This window comes from Sinohyriopsis cumingii, chromosome 6 (genome assembly GCF_028554795.1).
Source record: "Sinohyriopsis cumingii isolate HCF-2022 chromosome 6, ASM2855479v2, whole genome shotgun sequence".
NCBI classification, from domain to species: Eukaryota; Metazoa; Mollusca; class Bivalvia; order Unionida; family Unionidae; genus Sinohyriopsis; species Sinohyriopsis cumingii.
The window spans coordinates 63,007,945-63,024,239 of NC_142966.1; the positions used below are offsets into that span (position 1 = coordinate 63,007,945).

The 16,295-nt window shown below is 34.4% G+C and overlaps 1 protein-coding gene across 1 annotated transcript in view; it reads right to left on the reverse strand.

Moving 5' to 3' along the window:
• The window catches only part of LOC149797074 (BBSome complex member BBS7-like), a 57,825-nt gene that overhangs the window by 16,539 nt on the left and 24,991 nt on the right, over positions 1-16,295 (reverse strand). The window contains exons 10-15 of the mRNA XM_089960705.1: positions 14,067-14,151; positions 11,973-12,075; positions 9,251-9,443; positions 7,576-7,650; positions 4,169-4,371; positions 1,738-1,902 (exon numbers count right to left, since the gene is read on the reverse strand). Of these exons, the coding sequence (XP_089816831.1) occupies positions 1,738-1,902; positions 4,169-4,371; positions 7,576-7,650; positions 9,251-9,443; positions 11,973-12,075; positions 14,067-14,151 (824 nt within the window). The remainder of the gene's footprint in view (positions 1-1,737; positions 1,903-4,168; positions 4,372-7,575; positions 7,651-9,250; positions 9,444-11,972; positions 12,076-14,066; positions 14,152-16,295) is intronic.

Genomic DNA, 16,295 nt, shown 5'->3' on the forward strand with positions numbered 1-16,295 from the left:
ATCAAGATGGGTTTTCACTGAGAGTACTGGCATCACAATGGCATCAAGATGGGTTTTCACTGTGAGAGTACTTGCATCACAATGGCATCAAGATGGGTTTTCACTGTGAGAGTACTGGCATCACAATGGCATCAAGATGGGTTTTCACTGTGAAAGTACTGGCATCACAATGGCATCAAGATGGGTTTTCACTGTGAGAGTACTGGCATCACAATGGCATCAAGATGGGTTTTCACTGTGAGAGTACTGGCATCACAATGGCATCAAGATGGGTTTTCACTGTGAGAGTACTGGCATTGCAATGGCATCAAGATGGGTTTTCACTGTGAGAGTACTTGCATCACAATGGCTTTTCATTGTCAGAGTACTGGTATCACAATGTTATCAACCTCACTGTGAGAGTAATGGTGTCACAATGGCATCAAAATTTCAGACAGTTTATAGTGGATTTTACTGCCTCAAATCTGGATGTTGGACATGCACATTTCTTTTGCAGATTTGTTAGTCTATCTTTTTGATTAAATTTTATTCATGTGGAGTGTACATCAAGCTGAAAAAACTATTGATGGCTCAGTTGATTGTAACAACTTTTGTTATAGTGCTGGAAATTTGAGAACCTAGAGAAAACTAGTGAAATTATGGTGGGCAACCACTAATTATTGTAGGTGTCACCTATGTGAATCAAACCTTATGAGGCAGATCTAAGATTATGACTTTGGGAGTTCAGTTTCACGAAGAAGTAGTTTGTTAAGCTTAAAATGGCCATCTTTCTGGTTGTTCACTTAAAAATGTAATACTTCGAATGAAAATGGAGGATTCAACTGCAATACCCCCATGATTCTCCATCTGGATCCACCACTGTGTTACCATGGCAGTATTATTCAGTTCGAATGAGTTTTTCATGCTGTATTTTTCCCAACTGGAGGCATTTTGGTCTAATGGTGGCAACAGCTTACTCAAGATTGTTGTTGTTGTTGTAGGGTTTAACGCCATTTTTCAGCACATGATAGACTATACATGGCGGCCAGTATTAATGGTGGAGGAAGAACCCGGGAAAAGCCCGGAAAGAACCACCGACCCACGAGAAGCTACTGGCAAGCTTTCTCACATACCCACATTGGCTGAATCTGAGACTCGAACCCATGCAGACAGAGGTGAGATGTCAGTGATCCTTAATGGAGAGTGCTTTAGACCACTCGGCCACTCGGGGCCCCGCTTACTCAAGATGGCAAAGTCAGTAGTTAATGGCATCTACTTACAACTCATTGTTATTGTTGTTTCCATCATCAAGCTTATAAACTGTCACTGCACCTGTCAATCAACAAGCTGAAAAAAGATAAAGCTTCAAGGGGAGATAAGTGATCAAAGTTTATCCCATCTCAGCCATGTATTCTTGTCTTTTCATCTTGTGATGTACCAGTCTGTGATATCTGGAGGATGTGACACAGTCCACTTATATTTGGTACTGAAGTAAATATGGAGTTACTGACCAACTGCTCCTAGATTCACTCTGCATAAAACTAGAGTAATCTGAGGTATTGTGCTGTACAACTCGGCCTATAAATTCTTTATTATGAGATGATAAAATAGAAAAGTCTGTTTTCATTCTTTTCGGATATAGTAGTGACACTGAGAAATACCAAATAACTTATACATAAATATCTTGTGATTTATAGCAGTGAATATGTATTAAGATTCCCCTGGTCAAGAATTTCTATCCATATACTAGAGCCTTACCTGTATTTACATTCCAACTGTGTGTCAAGGAAGGTGGACATAAAGTGGAAAGAGACTTCATCACCAGGTGGTGTTTTTTCCGGCAGCTCTGGGAGACAAAAGCAGATCCATGAGTGCATTTCTGCCTGGCTGAACTGACCCGTCAATTTCAATGTGTTGTGGGGTCTGGGAAACATAAAGTTCATAATCAGCAAATACAATGAACATGAGTGCTCACTGATTAAGATCCATTCACAGGTAACTAAAAGTTACCTGTGGCTAATTACAGTGTCATCTATTTTAAAGCTTTAAGTTAGCTGTGGCTAATTACAGTATCATCTATTTTGAAGCTTTAAGTTACCTGTGGCTAATTACAGTGTCATCTATTTTGAAGCTTTAAGTTACCTGTGGCTAATTACAGTGTCATCTATTTTGAAGCTTTAAGTTACCTGTGGCTAATTACAGTATCATCTATTTTGAAGCTTTTAAGTTACCTGTGGCTAATTACAGTGTCATCTATTTTAAAGCTTTAAGTTAGCTGTGGCTAATTACAGTGTCAACTATTTTGAAGCTTTAAGTTACCTGTGGCTAATTACAGTGTCATCTATTTTGAAGCTTTTAAGTTACCTGTAGCTAATTACAGTGTCATCTATTTTAAAGCTTTAAGTTAGCTGTGGCTAATTACAGTGTCATCTATTTTGAAGCTTTAAGTTACCTGTGGCTAATTACAGTGTCATCTATTTCATCCAGCTGCACATCTAAAGGGTAATAATTGGAGTTAAAATCAGGGAAGCACAGTGACTGCTCAATATGTTATGATAACTATAACATAAAATACCAAAAATAAATAGATCTATAAATGTAACACTTGCTGCTGGCACAAGACTGTTACTTATACTGCAAGCTGCCATAAGTAAAATAAGGGTAATAACTCTGATAAAACTTGCAGGATTACAATTGGTTAATGTGTACAGCATATACATGGGGTAGTGTGTGTTTGAGTGAGTGTGCATGCATGGATGTGTTTATAGATTTAACAGCACATCAGTACAATGCTGACTATGCAATGAAAGATGGAAAACCTTGCACAAATCTTTAAAAAGTTAAACCCTGCCACCTAAAAGTAAATATAAACTATGAAATAAATGAGAACAAGCAAAGATGGTGTAAAAAGTTTGAACTGGGTGTATAAATAAAGATTAAGGTAAAATCCTTAAATTAAAAGAAGTTTTAAAAAGTAAACTACATTCGTTAAAGTCAGAAATTTCATCAGTTGGAACATCATCAAAATGCTTCTAAATCAAGATGACATCAAAAATATTTGTCTCACATGGGGATAACCATGATTTGCATTGACATACAAATATTTGTCTCACAGGGATGTTGACTATGATGTGTATCAAGTTTGCATAAAAAATCTTTCTCTCACAGGAGGATGACCATGATATGTATTGAGATAACATCGTATTTGTCTCAAAGGATGATGACAAGATATGGATCGAGTTGACAAAAAATATTTGTCTCGCAGGGGGATTACCATGATATATACCAAGTTGTCAAAAAATATGCGTCTCACATGGATATAACCCTATGTATCTGAGTTGACATAAAACATATTTCACAATGGTATGACCATGATATGTATCAAGTTCATTTTTAAAAACAATTGTCTCATAGTGTGATGACCATATGTAAAACATTCACATCAAAAAGTATGTCTCACAGGAGAATAATCATGGTATGTTTCTAGCTGACATCAAAAATATTTGTCTCACAAGGATGATGACCATGATCAGGTTGACAAAAAAATGTCTCACTGGGGCATCACCACGATACATGTATGAATAGATCTGACATAAAAATATTTGTCTCACAGGAGAATGACCATGTTATGTATCATGTTTCACGGCATCCATCAAAAACTGTACAATAATTAAATAAGACCACTCCAACGGTCTAAGTAGTCAGAGAGTCCACCTTGGATCCAGGAGGTCACAGGTTCAAATCCAACTGAGTCAAACCAAAGACTTATAAAAATGTTACATGCAGCTGGCTTATTTGGCAAATAGCATTTAGAAGTTAGTGTTAGGACTGTTCGGCCTGGTGTCAGGAGGACGTGACTGTGAGGAACATGATGCCCCAGTGCAAGACATTACTGTAAACTGCTCAGTGCAAACACGTAGTGATATGACTTAAAAATTGTTAAAGCTACATTAAAAATTCAAATCATACACACACACACATTTAAAAAAAAATTGTGAGTACTGTGATTGCATGCATCTTTTGAGGATTAATATAATTTTAACAAAATTTCACATGAATTCATCCAAAACTGCAATACTGATTTCCCTAATAAAAGATTGTAAGATGGATGGAAGGATGGGAATCATATATACCCCTGCCTCAAATCCGCAGTCCATAAGATCACACTTCAAGCACACAGAACACAAACCTGTTTTCATCAAAAACATGAGTCCTTTGGTGAAGAGAAAGTGGTTTAATCTGGTACTGTTTGACCTGGCATGTTTTAGGCTGCACTCGGGGTGTGACATAAGCCTGAACGGTCCCATATTGTCCCTCAATTGAACGTATCTTGAGCTCCAGACGTGTTGTGTTTGCTTGGCATCTGTATGTGGCCAGCAGAAAATTACCTTCCTGCAAAGAAAATAAAAATGACCCAACAAAGAGTGTATTGTATTCTTTTCACCACTTGTAGTCTCATTTGGGGTTACACATGCAAGCAGACAAGTACATGGTTTGAATTATTGAGTGTGTGTGTGATTTGGATTTTTAACATAGCTATAACAATTTTTCAGTCACATTGCTATGATGTCTGCAGTGTGGCAGTTTACACTGATGCCTGGCACTTGGGCGTCATGCTACAGACATGTAGCATCATGTCCCACTTATATTATCCTGACACCTGGCCAACCAGTCCTAACACTAACCTCTTAATGTTGAGTGCCAAGCAAGGCAGCTGTTAGTACCATGTTTATAAGTCTTTAGTATGACTCAGCAGGGGTTTGAACCTGTGACCTCCTGCAACCGGAGTGGTCTTTAATTACTGAAATGCCCAATCACATGTATCATGAAATATATGACATAAGCATTATAAAAACACATATCTGCAGTAACATAGAAGAATATAAGTTTGCTAAGGTCATAATAGATGTCACACTTGTTTTCGAAGGCATCCAGAGTCATAAGGGATGTTCAGTTTAAACAAAGCCTGCAGTACTATGGTATTGCAAGACTTAAAATTAGTTATCAGTGAATAAGTAAATGAAGACTCCTACCGTCAAGATATTATATGTCTATTTGTTGTTCTTTGCTCTTTGTTAAAACATATTTAATTTCCAGTTTAAATAAGATGATTGCATGAAATGATTGATAAACAGACACCATGTCAATAACAAGTTCTGAATGGGGAGTTTGCAGTAATACCAAAAATATATCTGTATGTGGCATATACCTGTCCTAATGTTGGATGTATACTGCACAAAGTGTAAATCAACCTGAAAAGCACCTGGAATTTGAGGAAGTAGGTAGTGTGTGTGTGTATATGTATGTATGTATATAGTTGTATTTGAGAAGGCACATTATATTATTTCCATCAAGTTTTGATGTGACAATGTATATGAAATGGTTTAATTTCAAAAGAAAAGCATACAGCTGATAAATATATTTTAAATGCACATTTAATGCCCTAAAGTAAGAAAAAGTTTAAAAGTCAACACCTGTCAAATGCAAAAGCAATCAAAACTTACAGAAAGCAACAACACTGACATACTTCACATTTTGACTCGTATCCTACTAGACTACTGTAGATTCTATCTCTTGCTTCCCAACAAATAATGGTAATCATGTGATCTGACTCTTACATGACATCACTGGAACATTATCAGATGAAAAGTTGGTTAACAGACTGTTTACAGTAATACCGATTTTAAGAAGATATAGATTCTATTTGAGAACATGGGGTATAGCCATGTTGGAAACGGTGATATTCGTGGGTGCATGTCAATCTCGACATTGTCCCGAAATCAAATGGTGATGCGGAATTAGTAACCTGTGGTCATCTAGTCTAACTTATGATCATCTAGTTAATTTATGGTCATCTAGTGTATTTAAGACAAAGCACATGACATACAGCTATTGCAGAAAAATACATAAAATTTTTCGAATACTGAGATACCATAGCATATATAATAATGTATGCAGTAAGATTGCATGATACACAAAGAACATAGTTTTTTTAGATAAAGATTCTAGAGTAATCTGATTATTCAAAGAGTTCATTAAAAAATTATACAAAATTGTAAAGTGCATCTATTTGTGACTATTCCATATTGAAAATGATTTTCTCTGGGCACCAAGTATGTTTTACTGGAACAGCCCTAAATAACATGGGGCCCAAATTTGAACTTGGACCCAAAATTTGTCAGTTAACTTCTCAATAACTCTGCTGACAACACATGAAGAGTTTATAACTTTCAGAATAAGTTAAATCTCAGGCTTACATTCTTTTATAATCTCATGACTTCTGGTGCTAGGCTTTCATTTATCACACTGCATATGTGGAATCTATATACAAGGAATGCAACTCTGAAACATAGCATTAAAAAAGTTTCTTTAAAGAGTTGGGGTATAAAAGGAAGCTTCCTGAACTGGATCACTTTTTTTCAAAATGTTTCGATGAAAAGAACCATGAACCTTATGGGTAATACATCTTGCCTGATGGTTTTGTTGACCAGATATGGCTTCGTACATGTACAAATTCTACCTCATCAGAGATTTGTATTTCTGAGACAATGATGAAAAATTTGGTTGAAATGAAATTGTAACTTCATGTACAAGAAAATTAATTTTCTTAAAAAATAAAATGGACAGTAAAGAACCATATATGCTGGTGATCATCATGAGTAGTGATGGCATACCAATGACAACTTGCTATCATAACAGTTACTAATAAGCCATTTTCATAAGCTAGGACAAGGTAAAAGCAGATGAAATCAACATAAAAACATTAAGTTCCACTGATTTTTAATTATCATTCAATCCCATAAGTGACAGATCTAAGTTCTTGAAGAGTTGTGCATGTTTTTAAACCTACAATAGTAAAAGTTTCCTCAGGTACAATCTTAATCTCAACTGTACCATATGTACTCACAGGTTGAGTCCAACTACAAAATGCACAGACCCAGATCTGCCATCATATAATGCACCTGTAGATCTGGGTCACTGCAGTTTATTTGCAGTAATTAATAAAACAAACAGCAGTGACCCTGATCTTCCAGCACATTATGCAATGGAAGATCATTGTCTATCTTGTTTTAAGTTGGGCTAGACTTTTGCATGACTATACAAATGATAATGATACTTTTAGGATATTGACTTCTTTGTCTTTGCCAAAAATCACAAAATATCTATGACTGAAAAACAGTCAACCAGGATATTATATATGATGCTGGTGAAGGCTTTAGAAATTGTTTTGAAAATTTCTGCATTAACCAATTCATACAGAATTATTTGTTAGGTGATATATCTGATTATTGTTTTCTTATCTTCTTTATGTATAAATATTACTGCATATGGTCATATGAACTGCAAACAACACAGACCCTGATCTGCTACTGCATAGTGTACTAGCAGATCAGGGTCTATGTCACTTTTTCTGCTGCTTACTCTTAAACAAACTGTGACAGAAAATCTGGGTCTCTGCAGTTTGCTGTTGGACTCAACTTGTAAGCAAGTATATGAGTGGTATATTGAAATGTGAAAAAAAGAAATATAATCAACCCATCAATTTGTGTAGAGATGGTCTATTATCTCACATAACAACTACTCTATAAGCTTTACCTCTGGATTGCATGCACTGTAGCTAACTACTGCTGAATTTTTCTCAACATCCAGAAGGTCAATGGGAACATCACTCTGTAAAAAAGGCACAATTTAATTAAAAAACTCTGAAACATTGTGATATATGCTTATGTTATTTTCATCCAACAGTTCAAAGCCATTTCTTGGACATAATTCACAAAAGTAAACTTTCTTTTCCAATACAATGAAACCTTGTTAATCCAGACTCTATGTCAACAGTTATGCCAGATTCATGAGGAATCCTGATTAGTAAGCTTGTACAACAAATTGCTGAGGAAACAATCATCATTTGGATTACGAGACAATCAGATAAAAGGAGTTTGGATAACTTATCTATCAATGTATTTACTAATTAAAAAGAAATGTTTTCAAACTTGATCATGTATATTATTTCATAACTGTTGCTGTGGAATACCAGACATCTCTTCATCAACTTAACCATGCAAATCTGTTCAGACTTGAATCCAGTATATTATTTGAAGATATGTTTTGTCAGGTTTCTTATGAAAGTATATAAATTCTCAAAGAACAGCAAAATATATTCTTCCCATTTTAATGTCTTCATTATGTATGTCACATGACAAAACTCAAACATATCCAGACAAGGACTAGATATTCTCTGTATGAGTTTCATATTGGTATATTTTTATACGAGTTTCATTGTAATTTTTTTTATATGAGTTTCATATTGGTATATTTTGATATGAGATTTATATTGGTATATTTTGATTACAAAATTGGCAATCGGTTGCAATGAACGCATGTCTATAAGGCATTTTACAAAATTTCAAAGTTTCAAAGACTTGATCAGCATTATATCTGTTGTTTTCAGAATACAGCTTTGATCTGCTATCAGAGCAATAATAAAAACATAATATTTAGAAAATAAGAATTTACATTTTAAAAAATTTGGGACCATATTCAATTATTAGGTATGCATGATGAATATTTGTATCATACATAGAGATGCAATTAAAAAAATCTCAACCTTTCAAAAACATCAAGCTTTAAATTCCTGAATGTTGTTTGTTATCATATCATTAGACAAATAACCATCATCACACAGTGATTACCACAACTACTTTGCACCTCTTTGGGCCCAGGTTTGATCCTGCAAGCCAGCAAATTCAAGGGTTACTAAACTTTGGTCATAAATGCTAAAGCATCACAATGATGATACCACTGACATATGATGCTGTACATAATTTACCCAGGACTAGAAGCATCAAACTGCAAAACCTTTTCAATCAAGCATGCCTGGACTTATCAATGCTTTTTTGTTTCTTAACTTGGAAACATACTGGCTTGACAATAAGCAAAAAGGCATGTTTCACTGGCTTCAGAATTACTGTGGGGTGGGGTTAGAACAATGCTGCATTAAGAAATTTTCAATATTGCATGTTGCAATAAGAAACTGTCATAACAAAAGGTTGTACAAGTTTGAAGATTCAACAGCTGTGGGAAATTTATGTACAAATCAATGTCCTAAATCAATGGAATAATCTGCAATGTTTGTGCTTCTCTGGCAAGAGGTATAATTGCATAGCTCTCCTCCAGGTTCTCTAGTTTTCTCATATATTCGTAACAAGTTAGCTAAAGTTAATGCAAGGGAACTAACTGCACAAAACATTAAGAATTATGTCCCTTGTTTCACCTGCAGAAGGACATTATCTATAGGTGTCTGAAGCTCCAGACTGAGAGTGTAGCTAGCATCCTCCCTGTTTAAGACAAACTTGTCATTAATGTTGAAACCTGGTACGGCAGATATCGCTATATTACTGGTGGCAGACTGCTGGTACTTCTCTCGCTCCTCTGTCACTTTCTGCTGTAACTGCTCCAGGTCTGTCCTATAGCATTCATTTGATATATTTATAACATAGTATGATGTGTCATATAATTATTTTATTATGATATGTGATACTACAGGACAAAAAAATACACTGAAAGTCACATCTTCATCTGATGATAGAGAAATCAATAACTTCACTGGTTGTAAATAAAGAACTGTGAGGTGTTTACCATATAATAGAGCTTACTATACTAGTTTCTATTTATTTGATTGGAATCACAATAACCAGCATTTGAAGATAAGAGACAAATATATAAAAAATAAGTTTCACTTTTTCTTATTTAATAATCTTGAATATTTACAATTAGAAAAATCAGCAATTTGATAGCTTCTGATTCTGCTTTAATACTATTCTGAAAAGAATATTTAATTATTTTCTGCCAGAAAATTTCGAGATAAGTGTATTAACAATTAGCATAATAATCATAAAGATGGCAGAATTAAAGTTCAGAAAACAAATTCTTAACTCTTTATACTGTTCAAAGCAAATAAGGCCTAAATTTCAAGGAACACTATAGCTTGCAGCCAGAATGTAAGCAAAAGCAACAAAAAGCAATAAAAAGTATATTAGTATATCATTATTGGTGTTTGCCACTGCAACCTACTTGAGGTGTGATATTTTGTTAACTGCTGATGGTGATACTATTACTTCTGTGGGTCCCATTGCCTTGTTTTGCTGCTCAGATGTGAGGCCCAACACCCAACCTGTAGTCATAGGAATCAGTTGTGAAATATGTTAGCAATATAGAAATATTCAATGCCTTTACCTGGAATAATGTAATAACCAATTCAAAAATGTCTGGTGAAAATTTGCAAGCAAAGAACAAAGCAAAATGATTTTTAATATTGTACGAACTGCTTTTCCAGAACCAAAAATTGCACTTGAGTTAAATGTGTAGAAAATTAAAAACATGTATTATTATGTAATAATGATGATAAAAAGAAGAAAAAGAAAACAGTGACAGAATATTAATGAAGGTGATGAAACAGCTTTAAAAAATGTCCAAGCTCACTGAATTTATCCAACATTTGAAGATCAGATGTGAAAATTCATTATAGAAAGATATCATGATTGTTAAACCTGCAGCCACTGACCTGACTTTACAGATAAAAATCATGTGATGAAATACCAATAAGAACTTTAATATTCTCCTGCAATTGTTTGCTTTCATTCTAAAGCTGAACTCTGATGACAAGTAACTGATACTTTAAATTCTTCCCTTTTGTGCAATTTGTATCTTATTCCAAAAGCAGTCCCAACACACAGCTGTATAAAATAACAGAACAAGTGGCAATCACCTTAATCCCTCTGGAAAAAGTGTATTAATTGCGTTTCAGATGAAAACAGTTATTCAAGAGCCTTGTCAAAGTCATCAATGCATATCAAAGATAAAAAATCATGAATAGGATTAATGAAAATAAACAAATTTAAAATGCTTTCACAAGATAATTTACCCATAAAAGACATCTCTATGTTTAACAGATAAATTAGAAATTAGGAAAATCCTAAATGTAAAAGTAATCTAGTGAGGGACCAAAACCAAATTAGTTAAAAATGCTATGTCCGGACATGAAATGTGAAAATGGAAAAAGTAGTCCAGTTATATGTGCTGCATAAACCAACAGATCAACAGTGGCCTGAAATGCATCAACACAAATATGAATGAAAGTTTAATTGGAACAAAGTCTGCATGTAAAGAGATCCCCCCAACAAATAAAGTTAAACCCTTGTTTTATGTCATATTTTTAATCACACCATGACCTATAAATCATTTGATAAAAAGAAAATGTAAAGTACAATTTCTCGAATCAATCTTATTCTATTCTGGACACTAGAGGTTGGTTTTAGATGGCCACTCGATAATGCAGCTGCTAATCTCTCTTGAACAGCTCAAATGGTAATTCAACTCAGCCTATGTGTGATCCCCATATATAAGTTCTAGTGAAATCAAATGAGTTCTACATAAACAGAAGAAAAGGTCCTATTAATTATAGACTGTTTATCATCAAGAGAGAGTAAAATGTTTATGAGACATCTATTTTAGACCTAGAGACTGCCAATATATTACACAGTATCTAACTTGCAAAGTATGATTCAAAAATGAGATTAATTTTAATAATCTGGTAAAGCAGTGCCAAAAACTTAGTATTCATAGTCAATCTTAAGACACAAGCCCAATTACAGATACAAGCTATCTACGGCTAATTCACTCACTGTGATGTGCAATAAAAAGCAAAACTATGATAGCAGTATGGTTCTTTCAAGCTGTGATTTGAAGCCACAATCAAATGCAAACATATTTCAAGCATTTCTGTTTTGTTAAAATTCGTCTGTCACTAATGTCACCCGAATCAGAACAAAGCTTGGTAAATGAACACCTAAGCACAACTGATGTGCTCAAAAATGAAACCTGATAGTCGATTGGTGAATCTACTGATGCCAAACACTGTGTGCTACGAGATATAATGCGTACGTCATGGTGATTATTTTACCCATCCCCTGAGTGCTACGAGATATAATGTGTACCTCAGGGTGATTATTTTACCCTTCCCCTCCTCAGTCAGAAGGAAAGCATCAGGCCCTGAGGTCTTTTCAAATTTTGGTTCAGTTGTCATGCCAACAACCCATCCTGGAATTAAATCCTGTTGTAGTTACCTTAACTGAACATTTCAGACATGCTGAGTTATCTCTTGATGGTGCCATACATGAAGATATCTTGCCTATCAGATGGATCAATGTATTATACTTGGTTACAATATGTGACACCTTATTTCAAGAAAACCACTTGAAATATTTCAGTATTGTAGAACCTTGACTTTCTAAAATTTGTTATTATTGACTGCCAGAAATTTTTTAAAGAATAGATGACATCTCTGATTCTTTATAAGCCATTTAGGAAGATTTTGCACTAAATGCATTCTTACCTAGTGTAGGGTCATACCAATCATTTCTTAATATTTATGCAATGCATGTTTGACGGGACAAAGCTGAATAGGGGGAGGGTTGTTTCAGCCTATAAAGAATAATATCTTCATCCTTTATCTTTCCCAATTTTTTTAATTTGTCACTCCAAATAAAAAAACAAATGCTTGCCAACAAGATTAAAATCAACAGTCTGAACAACACATTATATATAAATATATACACACATTCACTTTACTTTAGGTTGTAAATATCTGCGTATCAATTTTGATTTTTTTTTTTTTTAGGCAGGAAACTGCTTTATCCAGGTGTATATACAGCAATTTGAAACTAAATCACAGGTGAACAAGTTACTGTAAATCTACCATAGACACAATTAAAAACAGAAAGTAATTAATCTAATTTAAGTAATTAATCTAAGTAATTAATCTAATTTATGCTTAGTCATAGTCATTATTATGTTTAACTTAAAATGCTATTTAATGACTGTGCTTTATTTTTACTCAAGTATATCATGAAAAACAGCAAAACAACTTTGTTATTTGTCCATATATATATATATATATATATATAAATAAATGTAATAAACTGACTACGAACAGTGTGAAACTAGTATCTAGCTAGCCTAATTTATCTCATCACATGTAAGATTTGTAGCATCCAGTATGTCGGAGAAACTGAAAAACTGCACAAAAGGATCGACCTTCATAGATCTGATTGGATGACAAAGAAACTGTACATTCACTTAACACTTCTCCCATGGCTACACTTTCAGTGATATAACACTTATAGCAACTGCTCACAACCCCAAATGGAGTTCCAAAACCAGGAAAGAAAAGGAATCTTACTGGATACGCCACCTTAGAACATTAAAACCAAGTGGATTAAACCAAGACGACTAGAAAAAGACAGCCATTCACAAATAAAATTACCTCTTTGCAGCCGGCATATTCTCTTTTCAATAATTCTCTAAATTTGCTTATTAGTCACCCAATAACCTATAATTACAACTATAATAATGAAATATCCAGGATATAATTTGCATGTACATAAATTTACATAAAATAACAGATGACGCTATGGCTCATCGATTTCTAGGTCAATATAAAATATCTTTCAGCATCCGCAACAAGTCATAGTCATGTAAAGTTTTACAAAGACAACAGTTTGTCTGTTTTATTTGTTTGTCTTGTCTATGTTTTGTATTTGCCTTTGAAAAAGAAGCATTAAGCATTGAAAGCACTTAGGCTAGCTAGATACTAGTTTTACACTGTTCTTTGTCAGTTTACTACATTTATCTTAATCAATCCCTGACAAACATGATCCCTTGCTGGATCCAGTGCACTTGAAAGGACTGTTATTCACCATATGATTTGCATTCTTATATATATATATATATATATATATATATATATATATATATATATATATATATATATATATATATATATATATATATATATATATATAATGAAAAAACATAGCAAAAAGACTTTGTTATATATATATATATATATATATATATATATACACACACACACACACACACACACACACACACACGTGTGTATGTATGTATGTATGTATGTATGTATGTATGTATGTATGTATGTATGTATGTATGTATGTACGTATATAATCACAGTTTTAAAAATAATACAAGGATATAGGGTTTCTTGTGAGAATCAGACTTTATACCTGCATATGTAGCACACACAATCTCATCAAACCCTGCTGATGCAACCACTCCTCCTTGGATAGATGTGATGCTCTCATTACATGTCTGGAAGTAATTAATATACTTTGAGATAATAAAGCCAGTTACTGTTGCTTTTAGTAATTAACTTAGTCCTGCAAGCTTTACAGCAACCAATAAAATTAACTGTACCAATTAATCATGAGGTGATAATCATGCTGTTGTAGATGCATCCTAATAAATATAACATAGTATAGCTTGTAATAAAGGATAAACAAACTGAAGGATAAAAGACTTAGTTTTGTTAAGATCAGATCAGTATCCCCTGAAGAACACTACTGACTACCTGCCGTTATCAGGTTTTCTAATGATTTTGATGGATATGTATATTTATTGCTGGAATGCATAAACATCAGAATTTGTCTAATCAGAAATCGGTATAAATTTAAAAAAAAAAAAACAAGAGTCCCTTGAAGGGACTGCTGCTCTGTTGGATGAAAAAAATGTCCAGGATTTTCAAGATAAGACAATGTCTTCCTTTTAACTGATGAGTATTGAACCATCTTTGAGATTCTGCAGCAACAGTAAAATTTTCAAATTAGCTGCTGTAATGGATATACTAGGTGTCAACTTGGACTGTTTTTGTTTGGATCCAACAAGACATTATAAAAAGTCTTCTGGTGAAAGCACAATGTTGATAAGACCAGGCAAGTAGTAATAACAAGATTCTCCAGATGGCAATTGCAGCAGTCATATTACAAGTCAATTTTCATTTACAACAAACCAGACATCATAAGAAGTCTTTCAGTGAAAACTCATGCTGGTATGACCATTCATGCAGAAAGCATAGTGATAACGATACTTTCAAGACTGACACTGTGGCAGGCACACTAAATGCCTGAACTACATCGTCAGGACCAACTAGACATCGTAAGAAGTTTTTGTGTGAAAACTCCATGTTGATATGACTATCTATTCAAGAGGTGTAGTAATTCAAGATTTTAGAATTGCCTCAGTTGTAACCATATTAAACATCATACTGAAACCATTTTCATTTTGGACCAACTATATGTCAGAAGAGGTCTGCTAGCGAAAACCACATATTGGGAATATTACGTTTTATTCCGGGAGATTGTGGCCCAGAGAGGCAGAGTGGTCTAAAGCGCTCTCCATTATGGAACACTGCCATCTCACCTCTGTCTGCGTGGGTTCGAGTCTCAGATTCAGCCAATGTGGGTATGTGAGAAAGCTTGCCAGTAGCTTCTCGTGGGTTGGTGGTTCTTCCAGGGTTTTCCCGGGATCTTCCTCCACCATTAATACTGGCCACCATGTATAGCCTATATGTGTTGAAAAATGGCATTAAATCCTACAACAACATTCTGGAAGATTAGCAATAACAAAAGTTTCATTAAGGCCACTGTAGCAGTTATGTCAGAAATCATATTAGCACTATCGTAGCAGTCATGTCAGACATCAGATTAGCACTATTGTAGCAGTTATGTCAGACATCAGATTAGCACTATTGTAGCAGTCATGTCAGACATGAGATTAGCACTATTGTAGCAGTCATGTCAGACATCAGATTAGCACTATTGTAGCAGTTATGTCAGCCATCAGATTAGCACTATTGTGGCAGTCATGTCAGAGATCAGATTAGTACTACTGTAGCAGTCATGTCAGACATCAGATTAGCACTATTGTAGCAGTCATGTCAGACATCAGATTAGCACTATGTTCATTTAGGACCAACTTGACAACATAAGATGTCTTCTGGTGAAAACCCCATGGCAGCATTACCTTTTATTCAGGTGGATTAACATTAACAAGATTTTTTCATTGGCCAAATTGGAAATCAGATTAACCAATTTTAATCAGGACAAACTAGGCATCACGAGAAGTCTTTCAGTGAAAATCTCATGGCATTAGGACATTTCATTCAGGATAGATAGAAATAGCAAAATTTTCAAGATGGTCTCTGGTATCCACATTGGACATCAGATTGGAACCATTTTCATTAAGAACCAACTAGACTTCATAAGTCCTTAGGTGAAAATTCCATACTGATATGACAATCCATTCTGGAGGAGTAATGATGAAATGATTTTTAAGATGGGCTCTGTGGTTGCCATATTAGATGTCTGAGTAGTACCATTTTTATTTTAGGCCTGTGTGCATGTGATTTGGATTTTTAATGTAGCTTTAACAATTTTTCAGTCCTATCGCTATGATGT